General features: G+C 50.7%; 2 protein-coding genes across 2 annotated transcripts; one reads left to right on the top strand and one right to left on the bottom strand.

The window, feature by feature from the left end:
- Positions 1–4,967: 4,967 nt before the first annotated feature.
- Positions 4,968–12,169, bottom strand: LOC308218499 (G-protein coupled receptor 35-like; the record flags this gene model as incomplete). Its single annotated transcript, XM_080612676.1, is given in 7 exon segments — positions 4,968–5,429; positions 5,847–8,271; positions 8,274–8,589; positions 8,592–8,813; positions 11,029–11,160; positions 11,584–11,593; positions 12,162–12,169. Coding segments are annotated over 6 exon segments (1,239 nt in total). The 3' UTR covers positions 4,968–5,429; positions 5,847–7,720.
- Positions 12,170–12,546: 377 nt separating this feature from the next.
- On the top strand, positions 12,547–24,356 carry LOC308218300 (uncharacterized protein). Its single transcript, XM_080612215.1, has 4 exons — positions 12,547–12,675; positions 13,337–13,479; positions 21,715–21,833; positions 22,717–24,356. The coding sequence occupies exons 2-4, from the start codon at positions 13,454–13,456 to the stop codon at positions 22,974–22,976; spliced, it is 405 nt and encodes a 134-aa protein (XP_080468341.1). The 5' UTR covers positions 12,547–12,675; positions 13,337–13,453; the 3' UTR covers positions 22,977–24,356.
- The last annotated feature ends 3,459 nt before the right edge of the window (positions 24,357–27,815 follow it).

The following is a 27,815-nucleotide window of genomic DNA, read 5'->3' as shown; positions in this document are numbered from 1 at the left end:
CTCAGCAGTGGCTACAGCTGGTTGAAAGTCAGGAGTTCTCCCATAAATCATTGCTCATTTTCATAGAAAAAAGAAACCCAGCACCAGAAAGCAGCACGAAAATGGGGTTGGGGGAGAAAAATAGAGGAAAGGGTTTGAAAAATAATGTTATTTTCTTCAGATGCTTTTTTTGCTATCTATTATCTGTAGGCAAGAGTAAGCTTCCCTGAAGCAGTCCTTTCTGGGTTATTGTCTGGAAGCTGACCTGAGGGAGGTTGTATCTTATTTTATGTGAAGTATTTCAGGGCCTGGCTAAAGAATGGTCTGAATTTCACTGCTAATTCTGATATTACAAAATATCCATTACCCTGGGGCTTTGTCTAGCAAAAGAAGGTAGGTCATTGTATCTAATGTTGTATCATAGAATCATAGAGGAGCGTTTGGCTAAACAGTGTCTAAATGTTTTAAAATACATTATTCTGCCAAAATCAGGAGTGCTGTATAAAGAAGAGGGCAGAGGTATTATCCAGCTGCAGTTGACGTAGGTGACAAACCTGGAGTTTCCTACTCATTGCTGACTGTTCCAGTTGGTTATTTGATCTAACATGGAAAATAATCTAGTAGAGCTATACAAGGAGGGTACCTGCTTAACAGTAAAAGTAATAATGTGTTTTTACTGTTAAAGAGAATCACTTACGACAAACACTGAGGTTCTGCTGTGTCATACTGAGATTCAATGAGGAGAGCTTGCCCCAGTGTGCTCCTTTGTGCATTGCAAGAAAATTAACAGTGGTCAGAGCACTAGTTTTAAGTATTACTTCAAGAGCGTTCCTTGTAAGGGTTGTCCCTTCATCTGGTGTTTCTAGCATTTGAGCAGCATCTTCAGTGCACCCTCAGACGTAGACAACCTGAAGGAGTGTTGAGAGGCACGAGAGCTCCTAGGCAAATGTGGGTGGGAGCCAGGTTTATTGCTGGGGTGAGTGTTTGTGCAGAGAAAGGTGCAGCAGCAGAGGCTGCATGGGTGCTGGCAGCATGTGAATCCACGCGTGAAGCCAGCGTGCTGCAGTGGTTTCGGCTGAGGAGAGCAGCCAGGATAAAATGCTACCTTCACAGTCTTGATCTCCAGTAACTCCAATGTTCCTGGTATCTCAGCCTCTATAGCCCAAGTGATTGACCATAACAGGAAAGTACAGTTTTTGTGAAGCTCTTCTCGAGATCCAGCAGTTTGCCAGAGCCTTCCCAAAACTACTTGATTATTTTTTTCTGTGTGCAGGATGTTTCTCATCACACACCAGAGCTTTCCCAGGAGTCGAACACGTTGGTTTCCCTCTCTTCCCTCAACAACGGGGAAGTTTGTGGCCAGTTGCAGTGATAGCACATGGAGAGGTGTTGCCCTGAAGCAGGATGAAATGGCTGCATCCTTCCCGGAGGCTGTCTCCGAAAGGAGAACTGCCCTGTGAGCTGGAGAGCTGCCCCTGCAGTGAGTGCCCGTGCCCAGAGAGGAATGGGGAGCTGGGGACTTAGCACCTTCCTACCTCTCACCAGGGATGGATAAATGTCGTCATATGAAATGGTTTGAGTTGGAAAGGGCCTTAAAGCTCATCCAGTTCCAACCCCCTACCTTAGGCAGGGACACCTTCCCCTAGAGCAGGTTGCTCCAAGCCCCTGTGTCCAACCTGGCCTTGAACACTGCCAGGGATGGGGCAGCCACAGCTTGTCTGGGCACCCTGTGCCAGCGCCTCAGCACCCTCCCAGGGAAGAATTTATTCCTAGTGTCTAATCTCAGTTTCCCCTCGGCCAGTTTAGCGTCATTCCCCTTGTCCTGTCCCTGCAGACCCTTGTCCGAAGCCCCTCTCCAGGTTTCTTGTAGCCCCTTTAGGCGCTGGAGCTGCTCTCAGGTCTCCCCTTCAGGAGCCTTCTCTTCTCCAGGCTCACCCAGCCCAGCTCTCTCAGCCTGGCTCCAGAGCAGAGCTGCTGCAGCCCTCGCAGCACGGCCATGGCTGTGAGAATTGTTCTTCTGAGCCCTCTGCAGCTAAATGGGAATTCCGCTGAAAAAAAAACGTTTCTTGTTTAAATAAGTCCCTGCTTCCTATCCCGCCCCCATGGAAGTGACCTGACTAAGAACATGAATAATAGTTATTTCAGTGGAGCTAAATGCATTTCAAAAGTACCAGAACTGATGCTCATGGTTAGTTTGCCTCACTCCTGTTTCTTTCCTCCCTCCCTCCGTTTCGTTTAACCCCAGTTTGTGTTTCCTTCCTCCTCCGTCCCCCTTGTTTGGCTTCGAGTTGAGCTGAGGTCCGGTTTCACTCCAGTGGTTTGACACTTTCTGTGCAGCTCTGAAGTAGAGCAGAGCTGGGGCCTTTTGAGGTTCCGGAGCAATCTAAGCAGCAGGGGAAAATGCTTGGGCCTCTGTCTTGGGCCAGACTCGGATCCTGCAGGTAGGAGTTACGTGAGCTATTACAAGCAGGTGATAATGGAAAAGGGATGCCTAAACCCAGCTTTTATCCCTTCCCCTTCTAGTGGTGCTCAGGAGAAGGCAGCCATCATCCTTGCAGCTCAGCATGCTTTTGGAGAGATGCATCCAAGGGAGAGCTTGCTTCATTCCTGAGTTGTCCCTGCATCATTTCTCATTACTGATCAGAGCAATCATTAGTACATCTCTTACTAGTTTTAGCTGCCACTGAATGATGTCCTTGGTGGTAGCATTTAGTGGCCTGCAGCAAGAACCAGAATCAGGGGTCTGCACGCTGCCTTTCAAGGATTGTGAAAGCTGGTTTGTGTCTCATAAGTGTTACAGCTTCTGCCACGGTTGCAGGCTCACCAGTGCCGTGGCAGAAAATGTGATCAGCAGCCATGTGAAATAAAGAGGTGAGCTGTGTCTGGTCTAGTGGGTGGTTTGATCAGCCTGGCTCTAAGGTCACTATGGCTGTTTGCCCTCCTGTTTTGGAGGAGTTAATGCAGGAGTTTATTCCAGGTGCAATTGTTCATGGACAGAAAAGACCTGGGAGGTCTGAGGTGTCTTTGGTTTTTCCCTGCAGGGGGAACATGGCTTCATGGGTGCAGATTCCTGGGGCTCGAAAGCATCCTGGAGTCGGTGTGGGGACTGCCACCTGAATGGGCCCACAGTCCCGTTCACAGAGCAGTGAGTGCTGCTGTGGTTTCCAGATAGTTCTGTGTTTGTTAGAACAGGTTTTCAGTCTGACTCACAGTAATTCTCTCCTGTTCCATATTTCTGTTCCACCAGCAATGCTGAGAACACGTGGCACTGTGCCCCTGTACCTGCTGATGTTGTGACTGCTCTGTGGTTGCAGTACCCTGAACTGCCGTCTTGGGCAAGCGCATTTGCCCTTCCCACTTTCCAGGTTGTCTTAAAACAGCTTCAGAAGTGTTTCTGCGTTGTCTGTCTGTGCATTACAAACCAGCCTTTGAGATTAATGCCTTGTTATTAGAGTATACTCAGTATGGAGCTTGGTTTAAATGCTTCTCTTGCGTTTGCAGGGACTGATTGTTGCCTTTCTTAGGCTGCTTGTTGGTGGAAGCTTATAAATTAGTGAGTGACTTAGTACGCCCAGCTCGTTGATCCCCAGCCACTGTAGTTTTCATGTCATGGTCCTTGTTAGTACTTTAGTTTTCAAAGTCACCCAGCTCCTGGGTCGTGATACTTTCACCACCGTACAGAAAACGCTTCACTTTTCATCATCCTCAGATGTTGTCCACACGTTCCTATTGTCTGTAACAAGGCAATCCCTAGCAGTATTAAGCATGAGCAGGCAAAATCAAGCCTGACGGGAGCTCAACTCCTAACATCTCTTTGGTATGATGCTTCCCATCCGCAGCTTGGTGCTGCGGTCACCAGGCAAGGGCAGCTGTGTCTCCCGTGAGCCTGGGGAGGCTTCAAGGGAGGGACATATCATGTTACCAGGCGCAAAAGAGCTGGTTATGATCATGGGGTTCACCAGGATATGTCAGAGCAGCTCAACAGCAGCTACCGGTAGGCAAGGCTACGATGAAGCGTTACCTGCAGAGACCTTGCGCGTCTCCTGGTGTGGCTCTTGGGTCTCTGTCTGGTTCCTGGACACCACTGGGTCAGGATCCTCACGCTTGTCTTTTCTCCACCTCGGCTCCTTATGGCTCCTTTCTTCCATCCAGTTGCAGGTTTTACCACCTCCGCCTTGGACCAGTGATGCTCCCTTGGTGTTTTCCCCTGCCCCAGCAGTTCTGAGCCTGTCTCAGCCCTGTGAGCGCTGTCACCTTGTGGCACGGTGCAGGTGACGTGTGCTGTTTTCTCACGTCCTTGCTGGCAGCTCTCCATCAGGGTAGTGTGGAGGCAGTACTGGGAACCAGCACCCATGCGAAGAGCAGGGGCTCTGTTTGGTGGTCTTTGCCCCCGACCCTATTTTGTCTGGCTTATTTAAAAGCCTTGTTGCTGGTGTGAGATTTCATGTGCCGATTCCTTTAAACTTCTGGACTTTTTGGGTTCTTCATCCTTACTGAAAGCTGTGACAAAGCAATAGGGTGGTTTTCAGGACACAGCTGGACAAGCTGAGTGATGACTGCTAGTTTGTTGTGGGCCGGGTTCCGTGGTTTGTTGTGGCAAAGGTGCTGTTCCATTTACTGGGAGTGCTCATGGAGCTGAGGTTTTGCTCTGGCTGAAGACAGGTGTCAGAAACCCCCCATTAACATCATCATAACTTGGCATGTTATGCAGATAATCGTGTTTGTCCCAGGTAGTGTCTGTATCTTCAGGTAATCGGGAAGTTCCTTGCTCATCTTTGGGTTACGCTGTAAGTAGCCTGTTGTAAGGCAGCTTTTATATCACGTTAGCTAAGTCTCTTTTCACAATCTCTGGTATAAGTTGTGCATTAATAATAGAGGACTCTGATGTATAATGGCGATGAATGAATATTTATTTATATATATAATACTGTGAAATAGCTTTATTCCCTCTCGCTAAAAATGCTTCCTTTTTTTTTTCCTAGCAGTCAGTGCAAACCACAAAAACCATTCCTTCGTGATGACTGGGGTTGTGAAGTCAGGAAATTTCTATTTTACAATGAGAAAAAGAAGCACTTAATGTTTTTAATGTAGAACACGAACAGTGGGAGGCCTCAGTTTGCTTCCTGCAAGAGACAAACGCTCACTCCATACAGCTCTGTATGCAGCAAGCTTGGCTACGTGTAGGAATGCCAACTACAAATGTTCTAGCACGTTTGCAGCGGTTTGGGCATCGCCAGGGAGTAAACGGGCGGCTGTGTGGTGCTTAGCTGCTGGCTGGGCTGAAATCATGGAAGCTGTTTAGTTTATTTGATAGGGTGCCTTGTCTGTGATCCCTCCTGGATTGGAAAACTCTGCGCTTGGGGAAGAAGAAATTGCTCTGAAATGCTTTGGCTATAAACCAGTAGCAAATGGTATCTCAACAGCAGTTTTTATTTGCCATCCTACGAGGCCTGTCGAGGAGGCCACAGTCACAAACGCGTTGCTGTTTTGTATTTCAGAGGAGAGAACTTCATTGGAGCTCCCTGGGAATTGGACAAGGTGCCCCATGTCAACAGGCAGAAACCGTGAACAGTGACAGGGGTTGCAGAAGAAGTAAGTAGTTTGCTTTCTGGGTTAACAGTAGGAGAACAGGTTGATATGGCTCAACCTTCATCTCTCTTCAAAGTAGCGAACGTTTTCATGATGATCTGTTTGGAACAGGCATTCGTTGTAACCGGTGAGATGCAGAAGCCCAGAAGGGGATCCTACAGGAAAGAGCGTTTCTGAAGGCCCTGTGTGCGATTTCTGAAAGCAGAAGACGTCTTCCTTGCTGAACACCTCTTGCCTGCACACGTAAGTGATGCCTGTCACGAGCATTGACAGCACACCATAACGGAGAATGGGCTAACAGGGACCCTAAGCCCCTTGCTCTCCAAGGATAGTAGCTGACAGCTACAAGGGTGACAACACTCACGCACCTCCTTAAGCAATGGATGATTTTTAAGTTCAGGCACAATTTGTGTCTGGTTTCTTTTGCTCTCTTTGAAAAGAGACTTTAAAAGACAGAAGGAGGACCGAGCACCGTGTGCTGTGATGAAGTTGGTCACGTGCGCTCTGCTTGCAGTGAAAGACCATTAATGTCAGAGTATTAAATAATACAAACTGGGACGTAAATGATCAACTGAATGACCTGAATGGTTTCATCCATTTTTCTGCTGAGCTTCCCTTGTGCTGGGTCCTGTGCCGAGGCGTTGACACAAAGCAGTTAGATCTGCTGTTGGGATGAGGAGTGTTTTCTGTGATGGGGATGATTGTTTCATATGTTGTTTGGCTGGTGCCTAGACAGTGGTTTCAGCGTGTGGCCTGCAGACACCAGAAGGTGACAGGACACTTTCAGGGAGCCGTTTGTAAGGTGTCACCAAGAAAGTTAGTTGTCTGTAGGTTTAAAGGAGCAGAATATGGATTTGCATTCCCTGGAAGAATATTTTAGGTATTTACAAGTCGGAAGACACTCAGAGTCAGGGACCATGGAGCCAAAGGAGATACAGCTATCGCATGCATTTCAACAACTCTGTAATGTTTCCCGTGCTGACTCTATGGGGCACTTCCTTCTAGTGCCCCAGGATTTCCATTTGTGGCTTAACTGTTTTGAGCTGCTCTGTTGTCACTTCCCTGTGGGGCTGGAGGATACCCGGTGCGTAGTCAGCAAGCGCAGGTATTACGGAGGAGATTTGCAGTTGGAAAGCCAGCCATTGACATTGGTGCGTGGTCTGGGATCCAGGGAGGAAGATCAGATCTTGACAGATTTATACTTGATAGGCACAAGGAAAAAGTTCTCTTCTGGGGTCTAAAATGCTTTGCGGGGTCTGCTTTTCCATGCAGTAACGGCTTTATTTATACCCGCAATGATTTTAGTCTCACAAATGCCAGGGTGTTGGCAGAAGCTGATAGGAGTGTTAAAGGGCAGGAATGGGGCAATAGTCTCAGGCCAGTGTCTTTCCTCCATGCACAGCAATAGCTGTGTCCTGGTAATAGCTGCAAGCTTTGCAATTATATTGCTTGATTGATAGATGGCTTGGCTTCGCGAGTGAAGATTTGGGAAGGCGTTTACCCACACATGCTACAAGGATGATGACTAAGGGCACTGTGGGATAGGCAAATCAAAGGGTGCTTAGGCCTTCAGGATGTTTCCAAACAGGACTGTCATCTCCTGGGACAATCAGGAAACTCCCAGTGTATGGTTTGGTGTGAGCAGCACAGAGGTATTAGGCTTGGCGTTGTAGTGCATGGGTTTTTTCTTGGTTTTAAGTGACCATCTATATAGCAGTACCTGAAGTGGATTTGTGTATTGCTGTATGGGTGATCAGTTTCCTATGTTTAATTGCATGTTATGTACAAATAAGTGCATGGTGGAGACAATGGCGTTAGCATCTATTCTCCATCCAACATGGCTCTCCCTCTTGAAGCTGCGATCCAGTGATCTAAGACCATAGTCAAAGCTGGAGTCAAGTCACTGAGGACAGAAGGACAAAATTCATGTTAATACCAGGCCTTTTGGAGAGGGTTGCCCCTTTTTAGCAGGTACGCCTGTACCTACGATGATTGCAAGTACTGGAGAAGGTCCCATTTCCTTTGGCTCAAACTTCAGCAGCAGTGGTGGCTCTTAACACCTACACTGTGCAACACCTTGTTTGTGTCGTGACTTGATCTGCTGGCTGGGATGGTGGGCTAGAGGAGCTTTGAAGGTCCTTTCCAACCCAAACTATTCTATGACTCTGTGATCTCTCCAGAGAGAAAGAGCAACAGTTATCCCAATAACACTGAGGATGTGTCTTATCCTGATGTTGCAGAGATGGTTTTTGGAGGGGCGTTTGCTGTTTTGGGGGTTTGACTCCTTGGTCACAAAGTAGTTGCAGACACTATCCAGGCAGCAGATAGATGTGGCACCACAGCTTGTCATGGAGGAGATGTTCTTCATAACGTGGAGCATGAAACAGATAGCTCCAACGCTCTCCATTATGAACCTGGCAGGTAACCCAAAGAAGGCTGGCAGAAAACATACTAGAAATACAATCAGATTTGTATAAATAATGAGAGCAGCTTTCTGGATTGATGTCTCCTCTGGTGAATTGGTGTTCAGGCATCTTTTGAGGCTCCCGATCGCTTCTGTGGAGCAAAAAGTCAAGATTGCTAACGGAAGAATAAAAATGAAGCACATGGAGAGCAGGCTCAGAGCAGCAGGCACGGCGGTACCCTTCTGGAAGCAGAGGGTGGATTGGGTCTGCCAAATCTGTGCAATGGCACCGATTATCTCAGAAACCCACAGAGAATGGCTGCCTTTGATGGAGACCTGAAGGCCCTGGCTTTCAAGGGGTGTTTTATAGCAACGTATCGGTCAATGGAGATAAATGTAATTACGTAGATACTCACTAACATGATGATGAAATACGTTGTCTCTGTAAACTGGCCGAGTTCATCTTGGGCTGACTTATTCCAGAGCAAGTAAGCCATGAAAGGCAAGGTGCAGATGACAAAGCAGTCTGCAAAGACTAAGGTGATTACATACACCCTTGTTTCTGTCCACTTCTTTATCTTGCAGAAGAACACCCAGAGGGCAAGGGCATTAAAAAAGGAGCTCCAAAAAAGAAAACGACGTTATACAGAGCAAGTTCAAAGAGACGAACATGGTGGTAAAGCTCCAGACTTGTGATACTGCAGTTGTTGGACACATTCCTTGTCCTGTTGTGCAGAAGTTGTGTGTTGTTAGGAGACCTGAAATAGGAAAAGACGTGGTAAGACTTTCCTCCGACCTCTTGATAGATGCATATGCCATAGAAAACAAGGTATTTAAGTAACTATTTACTTTGCCCATCAGAAATGTGAATTTGAGTCTCCGAAGCTGGCCTTCTCAGTCAGCCTCTAACTGGGATGCAGCCTTTGTCAAGCTTTCTTTATATTTACTCAGTTTAGGTGTAAATATCTCCAAGTACACTTGCAATAGGACACGGCAGACAGTCTTGATTAAATAGTGGCATCTTGAATGGAGGGGTGGAATAGCAGTGAGAAGAACCCCTATAGACAGTGAGGGCATCCCGTGACAATGGGATTCCTTAAGCCAGGCTGTGCAAATGAGGTAAGATTACCCTTAGCTTGGTTATGAGCTAGGCAGGGATTGCAGCAACCAAACCTAAAGCCCAGCACAACCCATGAGCAAAAGCTCTTCTACCAGGTCTGCTGGCCTGGGAGACAGAGGAGTGGTGTGAAGGCCTGGAGGGGCATAGCAGATCTCACTTGATGGACATGCTCATGCTCTGGCTCTAACTGGGCAGGTTTCTGAGCCTTTGGACTGCCTTGCGAACCTGGAACTCCTGCTCAAAGCTGAGGAAGAGAGATGCATCTGAGTTCCTGCATCCCAAAGGCATGCTTGAAACCCTAAGTGGGTGAGTGAGGCATGTAGCTGTCCACTCCTTGTGAGGGCAGTGGGGGGTGCAAGCGTTAACATGATTTTAAGCCCATGCATTCCAGGAGAGAGTTCGATTCTGTGGATGTAAAGCAGACAGACGCACCTGAAAGAGGGACCACCAGTGCAAAACAAGGAACTTGCCATTAAGGGCTGCATGAGATGGCTCCTGCTCAGGGCAGGCATTCTGCCACCCTGCGAGGTCCGTCAGATGTATGTAGTAGCTACTGAGCCTGCGTCACACTGGCTGCAGGCTGTTCTGCAAGGAATTGGTTATGTGAAGAGTGTGAGTTCACGGGCTGATAAAAACCAGCTTTTCTCAGACCCCATCCTGCGCACAGTGGCTGTGTGTGGCCTGCAGAAGGAACAGTTCTCTGAACTGGTGATTCTGTGTATACGTCACTGAATTTCTGCTTGCATCTAAATGCACTTTGGAAGGAATTTAACCTTTGAATCTGAAGTCTGTTTTTTTGCCATTCCACCAGGAGACTGATGGTGACACCCTACAGCTTTCCGAGATTTAGGAAGGAGCACCATGACTGAACAGGCCTGGTTAAGCAGTTATTTGCCTCTGCAAGCAACTGAAACCTCCTTGTGGTCAGCTGGTGAGAGCACTTGCTGCAAAATCAGACTTCACTGACCGATAAAGACCCAAATAACTCAGTTGCTGAGGGCTATGTAAGTGTCTTAGGCACTGACAGGCACTAACGTGACTCCTGCACAGAGCTCACTTCAGTTCTTGTGTGCTCAGCTCTGGGTTTCCCAACAGAGGCTTGCTGCTCGCTGCCTGCACCCTGGAAGGAAGCCGTTGGCTGTCACCTGAGGAAAACCTCTCTGAACTACAGTAAGTAGCAGTAGGGAAATAGCTTACATCAAAGGCTGAAGCTACCACATTGTTATACTCATTAACTGCGTCAGGCAGATGTGGCTGCAGCATCAGAGGAGCTAGGCAGCACCGTGCAGCTGTGAGAAAAGGATGGAGATGGTTGTAAAACAGCATCTTGCTGCTGCTGGAGGCCCAGGAATGGTCTGGGGCTCAGTGGACAAGGTCAACAGCACTGTTGCATATGTCCTGCTTTCCCCCCGTCATAGACTGGGGAGAACTCGGCAGTTGCCGTTCTCCTCCATGGAAGGCCAGGGTGGGCTTGTTTCCTCCAGCAGCTCACCAAGTATCAGGCTTCTTCCAGATCCTTAACAGAGCTTGGAGGAAGAAAAGCAAGGCAGAGGCTGAAGGTACTGTGGGTGCCACAGTAGCACTGTGGTGGCCAACATCCAGTGGTTTTCCCAGCAGGATGCCATGAAAAAGCGGAGGCACCAGACCCCTTGCACATAAAATCCTCTTCTTTCCTTGTGTGGGGAGCTCAGAAGTGGGCAGGTACCGGAGGGGTGAAGGGTGACTCTGGCGGATGAAACCATTAAGGACAGCACAGGAGCTTAGGAGTTCAGGGCCACAGAATCAGCAGTGGGTGTCAGCAGAGGCAGGACATGTGGGGGCTGTGCAGCCATCCATCCTGGCCAGGAGGAGCAGGGCCAGCCTGTGGGGCTGCAGGATGGGCACAGGCTACATGTACAGGGCTGGGGCCCAGCACCAACAGCTTGCTGGTACTTACGGGTTTCTCTGGCACTTCCTCCTCCTGCGTAGGAGATTTTATCCCCATTTGGTCTTCATTGTCGATCTGCTGGCTAAGTAAATGGTGGCAGAACTTTCCACTGAGGTCTAGCACCTCATCACTCAGCACTTCCTAAACCGGTGTGTTTGGTGGCTAGCAGTGGTGCTCAGCAGCTGTGCTGAAACCTAAGCTAAGCAAGCTGGAAGATGTGATACCCGGGATTAGACCGTCTCGTGCAGGGCCCTCCCGCTGACTGCTGGATTGAGTTGTGCTTGCAGAGCTCTGGGCAGGGAGGTGGGCGCCCCAAGCACCTTGGCACAGAGTGTAGCCTCTCTCTAGGCTGAAGAAAGTCTCCCCAACCCTGCTCAGACGGAGGCTGCTGGACCGAAGTGGCCTCTTAAGATGGGTTGGGTGCCCGGGGCAGGGATGGAGCTGGAGATGGCCACAATGGGGCCAGTGGCAGGGCTGCAGCCTGCGTTCCCATTTGAGCAGAGGCTTCAGGCTGGCAAGTGAACCGAGGCCTTGGTATCTCGCATGGGTGGCAGAAGGCCTCACTTTTTGTACCCTGCATTGACAGAAATAGAGGGGATAAGAGAGAGCTCTAGGCCCTGAAGGGCTCAGGGGTAGGCTATATAATTGGTGTTGATGATCAGCGTGCAACACAGCTGGTGGGCAATTGTCTCACCGCCTGTTCACTCTTAGTACCTGTCCAGCTGAAACACTTGATTGCAGTGATGCTACTGGCAGTTGACTGCTCATAAAACAAGAGGATGGGTGTTCTCCTGGCTTTGTGAGCTGTGAGAGGAAAGAAGCTGCTGGCTAGAGCTCAGTGGTGAGAGCATGCAGGCACTGGTGTGGTGAGTGAAAGATAGCAGGATGCAGACAGGTCCCAGGTGTCCCTGTCCCAGGAGGCACCCAGTGGCATCAGGCAGAGGAAGTGCTGCAGCCCAGCTGGTCAGGAAGGCCGTGCAGAGGAGAGGACCCGAGTGGGACCAACCAGCCCATTCCTTGTCCAACGAGTGGTCCGTCTGTCAGAGCCTTGCCTCTCCAGTCTAGCTGTCGTGTGGGACAGCGTGAGGTACCATACTTGTGGGACAAGTGTGGGCGGGTGACATCAGTTGCTCTTTCCCTACCCAGCCATGCTGTAACCGTTGTTACCGGTGTAATCAGTGAGTAAGGTGGGACTGCATCCAGTGTCTCTGCACCACACGCTGATAAGCCCCTCAGATGCCGTCTGGCAGTTGTGAGGTGCTGCGGTGGAGGAGGGCAGGGAAGCGTGTTTATGTGGAACACTGCAGTAGCTGTTTGGGTCCAGCACGGAAGAGGGATGGGAGGGTCACTGTAGGCGTTTAAGGCCAGAAGAGACGCGTGAGGAGAGCCCCAGAGAAAAGCTGTGGGAGCTGTTTGCCTGTGGTAGGTGCGACTGTGTTTCCCAAACAGAGGCTGATGCTGTGAGGGACTTCTGACTGACAGCCCAAGGCCATCATCCTGCCTTGTTCACCGAGTGGCTGAGGTTGGAAGGGACTTCTTGATGTTTACTCCCACCCCTTGCTCAGACTCTGGTGCCTTGTGCCCTCTGGTCTTGAACATCTCCAAGGAGATCTCTACAAGTCCTTTGGGCAGCCTGTTCCAGTGATCACCTTGCGGGTAAACATTTTCTCTTAATGTTTAAATGGACTTTCCTGTCCTGTGTTTCGTTTCGTGCCCGTTGCCTCCGTCTGCCGTTTTGGTTGTGGTGTGAAACAGGGGGAACAGCTACGTGGGATGCTACAAAATTTCATGAGACAGCCTGGGTGACCTTTGAAGGTGCCACCTTTTCCATGGCAGCGAGATAAAAACACTCTTAACCTTGGTTTGGGTTTTTGCCTTCCCACCCCTCAACCATGAACGTCTCTTTCCTGCATTACCCATTTGAAATGTCACTTTGCTGTGCAATCCTTTGGGTGTCTTCAGCTTTATTAAAATTCCAAAATCAAAGCTTAACTTCTTACCAATTTATGTTTGTTACGCACAAGGAGGAGGAATGTAAAGGTGACGTAAGGATAGATAGGTTTGTGAAATAAGCCGTTTATTAAAGGGACAGCTGCCGCAGTACCCTGCTTGTATGATGCCATATAGGAGGGTGTCTGTTTTGAACGAGTTTTACACACGACCTGCACACCGATTGGGCGTGCTTTTTAGGCTGCACACCAGCCTGTCAGCCTCATCGGTGTGGATGCTGCGGACTCACGTCAGAGGTTTCCTGAGCTGAAGAAAACCCCACTTTTTGTTCTTCGGTAAATACAAGAACCCTTTTGTTTCAGAGCAGCGTGCGCTCGTGTGGACATCGTGTGTGCCAGCACAGACCCTTTCAAGAGCTCCAGAAGATTTTTTTAACCTCTTTCTTTCAGCGGCAAGACCAAAAGGAAAAGAAAGGTTTCTGCTAATGGGAAGCGCCAGAGGAGAGTGGAGGTATGTCTGGTGATGGTAGCACGTGCTCCTCTGACCTTGCCAAGAGAGGAAATCCATCTGCCCTCTGCTTTCACCAATTGGTCTGTAATTTGCCTGTAGTTATCCTCCCCATTTCTGCATTTTGTAGAATCTTGGAATGGTTCATGTTGGAAGGGACCTTGAAGCTCATCCAGTTCCAACCCCTGCCACGGGCGGGCAGGGACACCTCACGCTAGAGCAGCTTGCTCCAAGGCCCTGTGTCCACCTTGAACACTGCCAGGGATGGGGCAGCCACAGCTTGCCTGGGCACCCTGTGCCAGCGCCTCAGCACCCTCACAGGGAAGAGCTTCTGCCTAAGAGCTCATCTCAAACTCCCCTCTGGCAGGTTAAAGCCGTTCCCCCTTGGCCTGTCCCTTCAGGCCCTTGTCCCAAGCCCCTCTCCAGGTTTCCTGCAGCCCCTTTAGGCACTGGAGCTGCTCTAAGGTCTCCCCTTCAGGAGCCTTCTCTTCTCCAGGCTGACCCAGCCCAGCTCTCTCAGCCTGGCTCCAGAGCAGAGCTGCTCCAGCCCTCGCAGCATGGCCATGGTTTCCTGTGGCTCACTTGAGCAGCTCCACATCCCTCTTGAGTTGGGGCCCAAGACCTGGATGCAGGAATTTGTTTCCTCTTACATTGCCATAAATGCAGAGTGACACTTTAACAGCTGGACAGATCTAGATCCTCATATAGAAGTACCTGGGGCCAGTAAATGAGAGCAAAACCACCTCCTCTGCTTGAACAAGGAAGAAATGATTTTGTTCAACTTGTTTACGTGCTTAATTCAAAAGGTTTTTCCCTTCCAGTCAATTACATTCATGTAATGGAAAACATTGTCACAGGAATTCTCAGCTTGATTTGCTTTCCTGATTTGAGATCATTGCATTGCTTTTTGCCTAAAGAGCAATTGATTGGCTTGCAGGCTGTTTTGCAGCAGCTCTTTTGGGAATGACCACTGTGTTTCTAACTGTCCTGTTGGATGTTGTAACAATGCAGGTCCCCGGTTTACTCTTGACATTTGGGTACTACCAGCAGAGTTTACAGCTCTTGGTATTGTCTTTGTTGAATTAGTACCCGTGCAGTCTTCCCAAGCCCCTGGGAGTGCACTGCAGTGCTCGCAGTGTGTTGTCCTTGTTTATGATGGTTTCTGTCTAGGTGATGTACACAGATGGACAAAGCTTTGCCATCCTGATCTGCTTGTGTGGGCAGAGACTCGGGGGGGCAGTTTCAGGGCTAAGAGTTGATTTTCCTGAGAGGGATCCCAGCTCTGCAGCAGAGGAGCTGCACTGCTGAGGAGCAGGCAAGGGCTGGAGGGAGGGAGGACCAGGAAGTGCAGGTCAGCACCGGTATTTTTCTGTAGTGAGGGTGGTAAAGCACTGACACAGGTTGCCCCGAGAGGTGGTGGATGCACCGTCCCTGGAGACTTTCAGGGCCAGGCTGGATGTGGTTCTGAGCACCCCGATCTAGTCGAGGATGTCCCTGCTCATTGCAGGGGAGGTTGGACTGGATGACCTTTAAAGGTTCCTTCCAACCAAAACCGTTCTGTGATCCTAGGATTAGAACCCCAGTGACTGCAGGCGTTTCCCTACAGCTGCTGAGGGTCTCTTTAAACCCCCAAAGCCACAATTATCCTTCTTCCTTATGGAAGGGCTTCTCGTCCTCACACTCTTTGGTGTGTCTGGTGGGATTGTGCCCTTGCTGAAGCTTGTCTTTGGTACCTTGAGCTGAAGTGCTTTGCTGACATGAGGTTAAAGTCATCTGGGGGAACATACTTTAATGCAGCCAGGGAGAGGAAACTGGCTGATTGGAAATGCTGAGGTCTGCTCAGCATGTGGTTCACATTCACTGTTTGCTACCCCACGTACCAGTACCGATGCGAGTAACACCCAGCTCTGGGGAAATTCACTTTTGTTTCAACCGATGGGAACTGGTCACTTCTCAGCATAGCAAGTATCACCTCTTGAAAGCAAAGCTCCTCTGGTGCTGCCGATGGACCCCTGAGCCCAGCAGGAGGCCCGAGGCTGCTTTTCCATTTACCTATAAGAGCAATGACACTTGAACCACAGCAGGACGAGCCACGGCTTCCATATGTGTAAGCCCAAATGTTTCTACCTTTCCTAGCCTGCCAGGCATGCAGCATTAGTGCGGGTTTCTAGTTCACTAAAGGGTATTATCTGCTCAACATTGTTCAGTGACAAGACTTCCACTGTACCGTAGCTGCTGGGGGGCTTACAGACCAGAACACACACAGCCTATGCCACAGATTGGCTTTCCCGGCAGCCCCGGGCACCTCTCGCAGGGACAGAGATGCGTGTTTAGCCCCCGATTTCAAGAAGAGACCATAACAGAGCGGTGCCTGCAGGCAGACAGCACATTTCCAAGGGATCCCTCTCTACTGCTGCCTTTGCCGCCCCCTGGTGATCCCAGAGCCCCGCGGGTGACGCGTGCTGCCTAGCACGCAGTGTGCCGATGAACCCAGCCGTACAGGGGCAAGGTCCACCCATCGGGTGCTGCCCTGAAGCGTGGCCAAGTGGCATGGGAGGAGGAGGTAAGGCCGCTGGGGATGGGAATGGCAAACTCCTGTAATTGCTACTTAGTGCACCCCCAGCAAGCGCTTTGGGGATTTGCCTCTGCCTTCCGTGCACACAGCAGCATCCCCTCCTGTTGGGTGGCTCCTGCCAAAGCTTATCGCGTTCATGGCATTAGTGTCCCTGCACAGCGAGCATTGACGGGTGGCTATAACAGATCACTGCTCAGCTGCTTGCCTCAGAGAAAGGATTCCCTTGGTGCAGCTGCCTCTCACAGCTTGCTGACTGCTGCAAAGGTTTGAAGCTCCGTGACAGACAAGACCATATATATTTAAAGATTCCTGCTTTTAATGCAATTCAATAGTTGTCCTGAGAAAATAAAGATGTTATCAGGCCAGGAGCACATTCTTGTTTTGTCTTCTCTTAACATTCTCTTCTGGTCCCTTCCCTTCCCGTCTTTCTCTCTTCCCTTCCTGTCTCTTGTACTCCTTTCTATTCTCCTATGTTCTCTTAGTCTCTTCCATTTTCTTACAGTCTCTTCCCTTCCGGTTCTGTTTTCTTAGATTCTGTTATATTCTCTTAGTCTTTTCTAATCTCTGTTCTCTTATACTCCCTTCTCCTCTGTCCTTTTGCATTTTCTTCTATTCCGCTCTCCTGTACTCTCTTCTGTTGTCCTCTATTCTCTTAGTCTCTTCTAGTCTCTTCCCTTCTGTTCTCTACTATTCTCTTCTCTTAGATGACCTTCTCTTTTAAATTCTCTTCTCTTACATTCTCTTCCCTTATCTTAGATTCTCTTACATTCTCATATATTCCTTTCTCTTACATTCTTTTCCCTTCTCTTATGCTCTCCTAGAGTCTCTTCCCCCTTTTATTTTCCTTTTTCATAGTCTCTTCCCTTCTCCTACATTTTCTTATTTTTCACTTCTTCCTGTCTCTTTTCTGTATTTATTTCCATATTCTTCTCTTAGATTCCCTTCTCTTCTATTTGCTTATATACTTTTATAGTCTCTTCCATTTCCTTTTCTTAGATTCTCTTGATTTCCCTTTTCCTGTATGCTCTTCAGTTTTTTCTCTTGGCTGCTTTTAGGTTCTCTTCTGTACTCTTCTAATCTTAGATTCTCTTCTATTCAATGCTGTTCTCTCCCCCTATATTCTCTTCCTGGATGCTCTTCAGTTCTCTAATCTTAGATTCTCTTCCGTTCCCTGATCTTCTCTTCCCCAGATGCTCTTCTCCAATAATCTTTTAGATTCTGTTCCCATGTATTCTCTTCCCCATATTCAATTGTCTTCTTACCTTCTCTCCCATGAGATTGTCTTAGAACCTCTGCTCTTGTATTCACTCCCATTCAGAGCGAAGGAGGGGAGGGGAAGGAGAGGAAGAAGGGAGGAGGGAGGGGAAGAAGCGAAGCAAGGAAGGAGGCGAATAAAGGAAGGAAGGAGCAAAGGAGCTATTTATGGCCATTTCTATCCCATTTTTCTCATTTCTTGCCAGTTTTATGCCATTTTTGGCTATTTCTAACCCATTTTAAACTTCTTTTTTCCAATTTCTAAACCAGTTTTGGCCATTTCTAACCGAATTTTGACCTAACCCATTTTATGCCATTTTTTGCAACTTCTAACCAGTTGTTGCCCATTTCTTACCCATTTTAAACCTTTTTTGGCTATTTCAAACCCAGTTTTGCCCACTTGTAATGCGTTTTAAGCTCTTACGGGCTATTTCTAAACTCTTTGCCATTTCTAACCCCTTAAAAGCCATTTTTGTCTATTATTAAAATCATTTTTTTCCATTTCTGTCTTGTTTTAAGGCATCTATAGCCACTTCAAACCCATTTTTCCCATTTCTAACCCATTTTAGGCTATTTTTGTCTTCTTCTAACCCATTTTTGACCATTTCTCATTTTAAGGGTCCCTTTGTAACCCTTTTTTGCTCAATTCTCACCCGTTCTAAGCCATATCGGCCATTTCTAAAGCAGTTTTGTCCATTTTTAACCAAATGTTTTGCAATTTTAAACCTTTTTCGCCCACTTCTAACCCATTTTAAGCCTGGTTTGGCTCTTTCTAAAACATCACCATTTCAAACCAATTTTTTGCCACTTCAGACCCATTTTCGGCAATTCTAACCCGTTTTGAGCCATTTTTGGCCACTTCTACCCCTGTTTTGCCCGTTTCCAACCCATTTTAAGGCATTTTGGTTATTTTTAACTGTTTTTTCCCATTTCTGTGCCAGTTGAAGCCTTTTTTGGCTACTTCTAAGCCATTTTTGCCCACTTCTTACCTGTTTTAAGTCATTTCTATTCTGCTTTTGACCATTTGTAATGTGTTTTGAACCATTTTTTTTTCCTTTTCTAACCCGTTTTTGCCCATTTCTTATGTATTTTTAGGTATGGGACGCCTAAAAAAAAAGTTACTAAAAGAGATTAAAAAGCAAAGACAGCTGAAAAAAACATGAAAGAAAAAGTGAATGAATAAAAATGTATCAAGAGAATAAAAAGCAAAAGAGAAGAATGCGCTGATAATTTCCGACAAAGCAAATACAAAGTGATAAAAGTGAACAAGCCTGAACGAATCGCCAGTAAAAGTTCCCTTAGCAACCTAGCCCCAGCCCCAATAGTGCAGTCTTCAAGTCCCCAGGCAGCAGTTGGTGTCCCCGGAGGCTGTAAACTGGGCTGGGAGCGGCCGTTGCTCTCAGCCCGTTGCCTCTTCGGTACCGAAAAGTGAGCGTGTGCTGCCACCCTGTGTCCAACAATCGGTACTGCACGTAAAGCGGGAGGGGCACGGAGTGACGCCGGGCAGCGCTCGCTGCTGCCACCCTGTGTCCGAACATCGGTACTGCAGGTAATGCGGGAGGGGCACGGAACTGCAGGGGGTGGGGATGGGAGGGGCTTCGGTGTGGCGCCGGGAGCTGATCGGTGCTGCCATCATGGTACTGCATTTTGTACAGACGGGGGGGAAGCAAAGGATTGCCTCAGTGCTACGGTAGCGGCTGCCATCATGTGCGAAAACACTGCACTGCAGGCGGAGGAGCGGCAGTGTGGCACCGGAAACAGCTTTCAGGCACCCCTCGCTTCCCATTGGCTGAGGCGGCTGTCAGTCATAACTAGCCCCGCCCCCGCTTCCGCCCCGCCGTGGCCCCGCCCCGCTCGCTCCCCATTGGCTGAGGAGGCTGTCACTCACCCAGCCCCGCCCCCGCTTCCGGCCCGCCGTGACCCCGCTCGCTCCCCATTGGCTGAGGCAGCTGTCAGTCACCCCAAGCCCCACCCCCGCTTCCGCAAGCCGTGGCCCCGCCCCGCTTGCTCCCCATTGGCTGAGGCGTCTGTCAGTCACTCGTATTCCCGCCCCCGCTTCCGGTCCGCCGTGGCCCCGCCCCGCTCACTCCCCATTGGCAGTTGAGCCTGTCAATTACTCGTAGCCCGGCCCTCCCTCCGCTCTGATTGGTTCGGCGCCACACGGGCAGCTGCATTTCTGCACCGCCTGCAGTACCGAATATTGGCCACAAGATGGCAGCAGCGTTCCTCTCCCGCCGCCATACTTCTGTTTCCCCGCTTCCCGGGCCGCGTTTTGGGCGCTCGGTAGCACCGGAAAGCGGCTCCCAGCCGCTTTCCCCCATCCCCACCCACTGCAGTGCTGCATTTTCGACAGAGAATGGGAGCAGCGGGAGGTGCCCGGGGCCATAGCGCGGCGCCCCCCTCCCATCAGCACCGAGATTCCGACACATGATGGCAGCAGCGAGCGGCGCCCGGAGCCGCTTCGCTCTCCCGTTCCCCACCACCTGCAGTACCGACGTTAGAACACATGGTGGCAGCACAAGCTCAATTCTTCGGGGCTGCCCAGGCAACGGGCTCCGAAACCGCTGCTCCCCGCCCATTTTCCATCCTCCGGGGAGCGCTCCCCGGAGCAGTTTTTGTGTTTCTGGAAACCCAACAGCGTTTCCCTCGCAGGCATCACCTACACACACACAGCTCCTGCGCTCGCTTTGCCACCTAAAGCTCCGTCCGCGCACGGCTTCTCGAGTGCCTGCTCTCGGGCATCCTGGAGCGGGGATGTGCTCCTGGAGCAAGCACGCCGGGGTTTGCTCTATTGAAGAACCCTTTTCTCTCTCGGACCCCCTCTGGGCTACAGACACCAGCCCAAAAGCCAAGCGCTGCCCATCCTACCTCTTTTATCCCAGGTGGTGGTTTGCCCCCGCCCCGCCCCTGGGCATTGAGGGAGGGGCTGTGGGTGCTGCCTGGGGTATAAAGGCAGAGTGCTGCAGGGAGGAGCTCATTCAGCTCTTGGGCTTCAGCTGGGTGAGTTTGTTGGGGTTTGTTTTGTCTTTTGTCGCTTTGGAGTCTTGTGGTGCTTTGTGCTGCTGAGTTTTGATGTTTGCTGCGATGGAATCAGCTGAGTGAAGAGCTCCGGGACGTGTCCAGGTTTCCCAGTGTGTGCATGAACAAGCGTTTCTGTAAGGCTTTCTTTTCGGAGGTGTTTCATTTATAGGAGGTGTTCCGGTCTTTTAAGGTCCCTTTTTGGTGCGTTTTGTTGTTTTTGTTATTGGGGTCTGGTTGTTTTCTTCACTGGGAGCAGAGCTTTGAGGCTGCTTTTTACCACTCGTGTTCTGTATTGGGCTGTGAGCTGAAAGCGTTACCGCTAGGAGACCCAAAGTGGAGCAGTGACAAGGAGGTGGCAGCAGGAGTCACGTTTTCAGTGTCAGCGGCTCGGTGAAGGCAGCAGCGTGCCTGCTGGTTGTTGCCCATTCTCTCCAGCTGGGGATCGCAGGAGCAGCTCCACCGCGGCAGGGGTCCGGCCGTGCTCTGCTCTCTGTTTTTTTCCCTGCCCTTGTGTCGAGGGCTCTCGAGTATTCTCAGTCACAGCGCAGGGAGTGCAAGTGTCCGGGCCCTGCTCCCACAGTTGAGGAGCCGCTACGCAAAGCTGGTGCTGGGCATCCCCTACGCGTGGAGGCATCCGGAGCGGTGCCACCAGCCTGAGGAGCAACCGCGGGCAGGGGATGGCCAGCGGCAGCTTTGCGTCCCGGCCCCCCGGCTGCGGGAGCGGGGGCCGGAGCCTCGCGCTCCGTGCGCAGTGTTCCGGGAAGCCCGAGAGAGGGCGCCGGAGAGGCGGTGCGCAGGTGGGGTTTGAGGTGGCCCAGCGAGGTCTGGAGATCGAAGGCAGGTTCAGGTCGTGTCCTTGTAAAGCCCTGCGCCGGGTCTGTTTCGAGCCCTCCGCTTCTCCCCTTAGCGCTTCTCCGAACACATTTCAGGGGTCCGTGCCTCAGTTTCCCCACCTGGAGCCACGAAGAACAGGGATTTTCCCCCGCTGCTCTGCGTTTTCCAGGTTGCTGTTTTTATTCGGTCCTCCTCTGTGTTGCTTTGGAAGGCAGCTGCCACCAGTAAGCACTAAATAGTCCTTGCTGGCCTCAGGTTTGAGTCAGCTACGCAGGCGTCGGCTGATCTGTGCTGCAGGGAAAAGAGTGTGCTGGTGACACCAGTCCTCCACGGGCAGTGAGCAAAGGGTCCGAAGGCAAACAGGGGGAACAGAAATGCCTAAAGCCATTTTTCAGGGTTCCAGCACCTTCTCCCAAGCGGTTGCATCTTTTTGGCGCTCCGTGATGTTTCGCAGAGCTCTGCTGCTGCTGGATTGTATTAGCAAACAGGCTCAGAGCACTCCAGTGCTGCTTTTGCTGGGCTGACCTTGTCAATTCTCGTTTGTTTTTCCTCAGCCTTGTCCCCGCTCTTGTCTGCATGCGATCATCCAGAGCAAGACCAGAGGAAGTCCGGGGAAGGCTGCTGGGATGCCTTCCATCTGCTCCCTGCGCACCAGAAACCGGATCGCCCGGCGGTAAGGAACGTTTGCGTGCTTTTGTACATCGTACGCAACCTGTAAAATTGCTTTATTGCCAAGTTACCGTCGGGTATTACCCAGGAGCGACTGAGAAATTTGGGGTGAGCTTTGTCTACAGGTAGAGATGAAGAATCCGAAGCGTGTCTTTCTGTAGAAAATACCCGTGTTTAGGTGAGACTCAAATCTATCTGGAGAAGACGTTGTTGCTTATGCTCCTGCTGAAGTCTGTTTGGGAGAGATCCCAGGCAAGGGTGGCTCTGTCTAAATAACAAGGATTATTAGTTTGGGCCCTTCTTACTGGCTGGGAAGGCTTCTGAAGCAGCACACCAGTGTGCTGGGAATCTGATGGGAGGCGTAAAGGGCTCTGCTGATGTTTCCTGGGACTTGAAAGCTTGTGATGGAAGGGAAACGAGAAAGAAGCAGTCAAGGAGTTGCAGGAGCTGAAGCGAGTGAGATAGGTGCTCAGTAACTTTGAGTGCTTAAAGTGTGTGACGAAGGAAGTGTCGTTGCTCCCTTTGGTTAAGAGGCAGGTTTCTGCTGGCCTGGGAAAAGCATTTCTAAATCTGAGCTGGCCCGGCGGTGGTTTGAAGCGCGGCCCCTCTCTACCTTCCCTTCCCTAGCAGTTCATCTGTTTGTTGCGGTCAGGCTTTGCCCTGGGGTTTGCCAGGGATGTCCAGAAATGCCCGGTCTGCCTTGCCGTGGTTTCTCTCTAAACCGGACACGCGGAGGAGAGGCCGCTGCGGGTTCTAAGGGTTGCCTCGGTAAGAGACGCGTTTTGTCCAGGTCACTCGGAGGCTGAGTCGGGAGGAGGCAAATGGATGCTTGATTACTCGCGAGCAAGGAAAGGGCTGATAATATCTGCACTTCTGCACTTCTGCAGATGGAGATGATGAGGAAGAGCCCATGGATCAGGATGAAGCTGGATTGACTCTTACCCTGCCGAAACCTCTGCGCATCGAAGGCGTGCACCAGCTCCCTGCGCCGCAGCGGCAGCCCCATGGTGTGTGGCGCTCAGCAGGGAACCTCCAGCATTCCTGTCGTCACTGCCGTCATCCGGGATCCGTCCCGGAGGCCCAGGAAAATCTCTCAGTGGGTGATGGCCAGGAGCACCCTGGGGTGCCGGGCTGCAGCAGCACCTGAGGCAGCAGCTCCCGGTGCTGATCCCGGTGGCGTTCCCGATATTCCTGGCCCTCCGTGGCCAGCAGCAGGGACTCCCCGGGGGACAGGCGGCCCACCCGACACAGCGAGCCCCGTAGGGCCCCCGAAGTACCCCGTAGGGCCCCCACACCCCATAAGTACCCCAACACCAGTTGACTCTTTGATGCACTTTCACTTTTATTTACTTTTTTTTGCATTTCATTCAGATTTATTCACTTTTATTAACTTTTATTTCCTTTTTAATCACTTTATTGACATTTTATTGTCTTTTTTCTTCAGTTTTCTTTCAGTTTTCGTTCGGTTTTCTTCTGATTTGATTTACTCACTTTTAGTAACTTCTCCCCCACCCCCCCAGTTACCCCATGGTGACCCAGAGCAACCCGTGGACATCCCATAGACCCCAGTAGATCCCCTATAGCGACCCCCCAGGCTCATAGACTCCCTACGGACATCCCATAGGGTCCCAGAGACACCCCACAGCAACTCTCAGCAAACCGTGGACACAGAGACCCACAGACACCACTTAGTGACCTATAGACACCCAGAGCAACCCATACATAGCCCATGGCCACCTGCCCGTGGTCCCGTGACAACCCTTATGACTTATGGTGGTGTGATGTCACCAGGACTGGGATGACATCATCATCAACCACCACGGTGCCCCACAGGGCCCCCACTACCCACCTGCCCCCCATAGGTACCCCAGGTTTTTCATTTCCTTCCATTCATTTTTAGGAAATTTCGTTCACTTCTATTTGAGATTCATTCAGGCTTATTCACTTTTATTGCCTTTTATTTACTTTTAATTTACTTTTTCTAATGGCTTTATTCACTTTGCTTTGCTGTTTACTGACTTGATGCAGTTTTAGTCAGCTTTATTTGCTGTGCATTCATTTTTGTTCTTCAGATTGATTTCCTTTGTAGTCCTTTTTAGTAACTTTTTTTGGTGGTGGTGGTTTTTTTGTTGGTTTTTTTTTTAGATGCCCCATAGCGACCCACAGAAACTCATGGACACTCCGTAGAGTCCCGTACACCCTACAGACATCCCATAGGGATGTACGGCAACCGATAGACACCCGACAGCAACCCACGGACCCTCCACAGAGACCCATATAGACCCTGTAGTGACCCATAGGTGCCCATAACAACCCCCAGTGCCACATAGAGACCCCAGAGTGACCCCACACACACTGCCCTATGGCGACCTGTAGCACCCCAGGGACACCCTCCACTTCCCCGTGGTGTCCTAAAGACCCACAACTCATGCCCCATGAAATTTCTTATTCTCTTTTGGGGTGTTTTTCAGTTTTTCATCATGTATAATCACTTTTATGCACTTTTCATTGAATTTCTTCAGTTTAATTCACTTTGTATTTGGGTTTCAGTTACTTTTTGCTCACTTTCATTCAAGTTGTATTCAGATTGATTACCTTTTGATTCTCTTTTTCATGACATTATGATTGGTGTGGGTTGGGTATGGGGCCAAGGGGGGGAGAATAAAGTCGTGGGGGTGCTGTCTGTGCTGGGGGGGGGGGGCTATGGGAGGTGCGGGGTTAATAAAGCCCTGGGGGTGTTGTCTGTGATGGAGGGGGGTTGTGGGAGGTGCGGGGTTAATAAAGTCCTGGGGGTGTTGTCTGTGCTAACCAGAGGTGTTAATTCGGGTGTAGTAGGTGGCACTTGGGGTACCATGGGTGTTAGGTTGGCTATCATAGGTGGCACTAAGGGAATCATAGGTGTTAGGTGGGTATCATAGCTTGCAGTTAGGGACCATAGGTGTTATGTTGGGCATCATAGCTGGCACGTAGGGAACCAGAGGTCTTAATTTGGGTATCGTAGGTGGCACTTGGGGTACCATAGGTGTTAATTTGGCTATCATAGGTGGCACTTAGGGAACCATAGGTGTTAGGTTGGGTAGCATAGGTGGCACTTTTGGAAGTGTAGGTGTTAGGTGGGAATCATAGGTGGCACTTTGGGATGTGTAGGTGCTAGGTGGGTATCATAGGTGGCACTTTGGGAAGTGTAGGTGCTAGGTGGGTATCATAGGTGGCATTTTGCATACTATAGGTGTTAATTAGGGTATCATAGGTGGCATTTAGGGAACCATAGGTGTTAGGTTGGGTAGCATAGGTGGCACTTAGGGAACCATAGGTGTTAGGTTGGGTAGCATAGGTGGCACTTAGGGAACCATCGGTGTTAGGTTGGGTAGCATAGGTGGCACTTTGCTTAATATACGTTTTAGGTTGCGTATCATAAGTGGCACTTAGGATACCATAGATGTTTGCTTGTGTATCAGAGGTGGGCTTTAGGGACCATAGGTGTAAGGTTGGCCACCATAGGGAGCACTTTGCATACTGTAGGTGATAGGTTGGGCATTATAGGTGGCACTTTGCATACTATAGATGTTAGGTTGGGCGTCATAGGTGGCACTTTGGGTACTATAAGTTTTACTTTGGGTATCGTCGGTGGCACTTGGGGTACAGTAGGCATTAGGTTGGCTATCATAGATGGCACTTAGGGAACCATAGGTGTTAGGTTGGGTAGCATAGGTGGCACTTTTGGAAGTGTAGGTGTTAGGTGGGTATCATAGGTGGCACTTAGGGACCATAGGTGTTAATTTGGATATCATAGGTGTTAAGTTGGCTATCATAGGTGGCACTTAGGGAACCATAGGTGTTAGGTTGGGTAGCATAGGTGGCACTTTGCATAATATATGTGTTAGGTTGCGTATTACAAGTGGCACTTAGGGTACCATAGATGTTTGGTTGTGTATCATAGGTGGGATTTAGGGACCATAGGTGTAAGGTTGGGTACCATAGGGAGCACTTTGCATAATGTCGGTCATAGGTTGGGTATTATGGGTGGCACTTTGCGTACTATAGGTGTTAGGTTGGGCATCATAGGTGGCACTTTGGGTACCATAAGTGTTATTTTGGGTATCATAGGTGGCACTTAGGGAACCATAGGTGTTAGGTGGGTATCATAGGTTGCAGTTAGGGACCGTAGGTGTTATGTTGGGCATCATAGGTGGCACTTAGGGAACCGTAGGTGGCGCTTTGCATAATATACGTGTTAGGTTGTGTATCATAAATGGCACTCAGGTTACCATAGATGTTTGGTTGTGTATCATAGGTGGGATTTAGGGACCATAGGTGTAAGGTTGGGTACCATAGGGAGCAGTTTGCATACTGTAGGTGTTAGGTTGACTGTCATAGGTGGCACTTAGGGAACCATAGGTGTTAGGTTGGGCATCATAGGTGGCACTTAAGGAATCACAGGTGTTAGGTGGGTATCACAGGTTGCAGTTAGGGACTATGGGTGTTACGCTAGGCACCATAGCTGACAGTTAGGGAACCGTAGGTGTTAATTTGGGTATCATAGGTGGCACTTTGGGTACCATAGGTGTTAGGTTGGGCAGCATAGGTGGCAGTTTGGGAAATGTAGTTGTTAGGTGGGTATCATAGGTGGCACTTTGCATACTATAGGTGTTAGGTTGCCTCTCATAAGTGATACTTAGGGAACAATACTTTAGGTTTGATATCACAAGTGGGGCTTTGGGTACCCTAGGTGTTAGGTTGGATATCATAAGTGGTACTTAGCATACTATAGGTGTTAGTTTGGCTATCATAGGTGGCACTTAGGTAACCATAGGTGTTAGGTTGGATATCATAGGTGACACTTTGATTACCATAGGCGTTAGCTTGGGTATCATATGTGGTACTTTGGGAGCCATAGGTGTTAGGTTGGGTTTCATTAGTGGCAGTCATAGAGACATGGGAACATAGGGGTAGGAAGAGTTAGGGTAGGAGGGAGGGTTTGGGGGGGTGGGACATGTAAATAGAGATAGGTAACATAGGGGTAGGAGGAGTTAGGGTAGGTGGGAGGGTTTGGGGGTGTGGGATAGAAAGGGGGGGCTGGGGGAACGCGGATGGGAAGGGGGTTGGGGGGGTAGGACGGGAGGGTGGGGAGAGACAGGAGGGAGGGTGGGAGGGTGGAGGGGAGAGGGGTAGTGGGAGGGAGGGGGAGGGGTGGGGGGGAGGGGAGGGGGGTGGGAAGGGGAGGGGGGGTGGGGGAGGGTGGTGGGTGGGATGGGAGAGGGGGGTGCAGGGGGGGGAGGGGGAGTGGGGGGGGGGGGGGGGAGGGGAGGGGGGTGGGAGGGGAGGGGGGGGAGGAGGGGGGGAGGGGAGGGGGTGGGAGGGGGGAGGGGAGGGGGGTGGGAGGGGAGGGGGGTGGGTGGGGAGGGGAGGGGGGGAGGGGGGGGAGGGGAGGGGGGTGGAGGGGGTGGGAGGGGAGGTGGGAGGGGAGGGGGGTGGGGAGGGGAGGGGAGGGGGGTGGGAGGGGAGGTGGGAGGGGAGGGGGGTGGGGGGAGGGGAGGGGGGTGGGAGGGGGGTGGGGAGGGGGAGGGGGGTGGGAGGGGAGGGGGTGGGGGGAGGGGGGTGGGAGGGGAGGGGGGTGGGGGGAGGGGGGTGGGAGGGGGGGAGGGGAGGGGGGTGGGGGAGGGGGGGGTGGGGGGAGGGGAGGGGGGTGGGGGGGGAGGGGAGGGGGGGGAGGGGGGTGGGAGGGGGGGGAGGGGAGGGGGGTGGGAGGGGGGGAGGGGAGGGGGGTGGGAGGGGGGGGGGAGGGGAGGGGGGGGGGGTGGGGTGGGGGGGGTGGGGGGGGAGGGGGGTGGGGGAGAGGGAGGGGGGAGGGAGGGGGGGGGAGGGGTGGGGGGGGGTGGGAGGGGGTGGGTGGGGGGGGGGTTGGGTATGAGGAGAGGGGAAGATGGGTCCATACTTTTCAGAGCAAATCCTTAAGAAAAAATAGTCAAGCAGTGCAACTTTTCCA

The sequence above is a fragment of the Psittacula echo genome (genome assembly GCF_963264785.1).
Source record: "Psittacula echo genome assembly, chromosome: 3".
Classification (NCBI taxonomy): domain Eukaryota; kingdom Metazoa; phylum Chordata; class Aves; order Psittaciformes; family Psittacidae; genus Psittacula; species Psittacula echo.
This window is presented reverse-complemented; position numbering and strand designations above follow the sequence as displayed.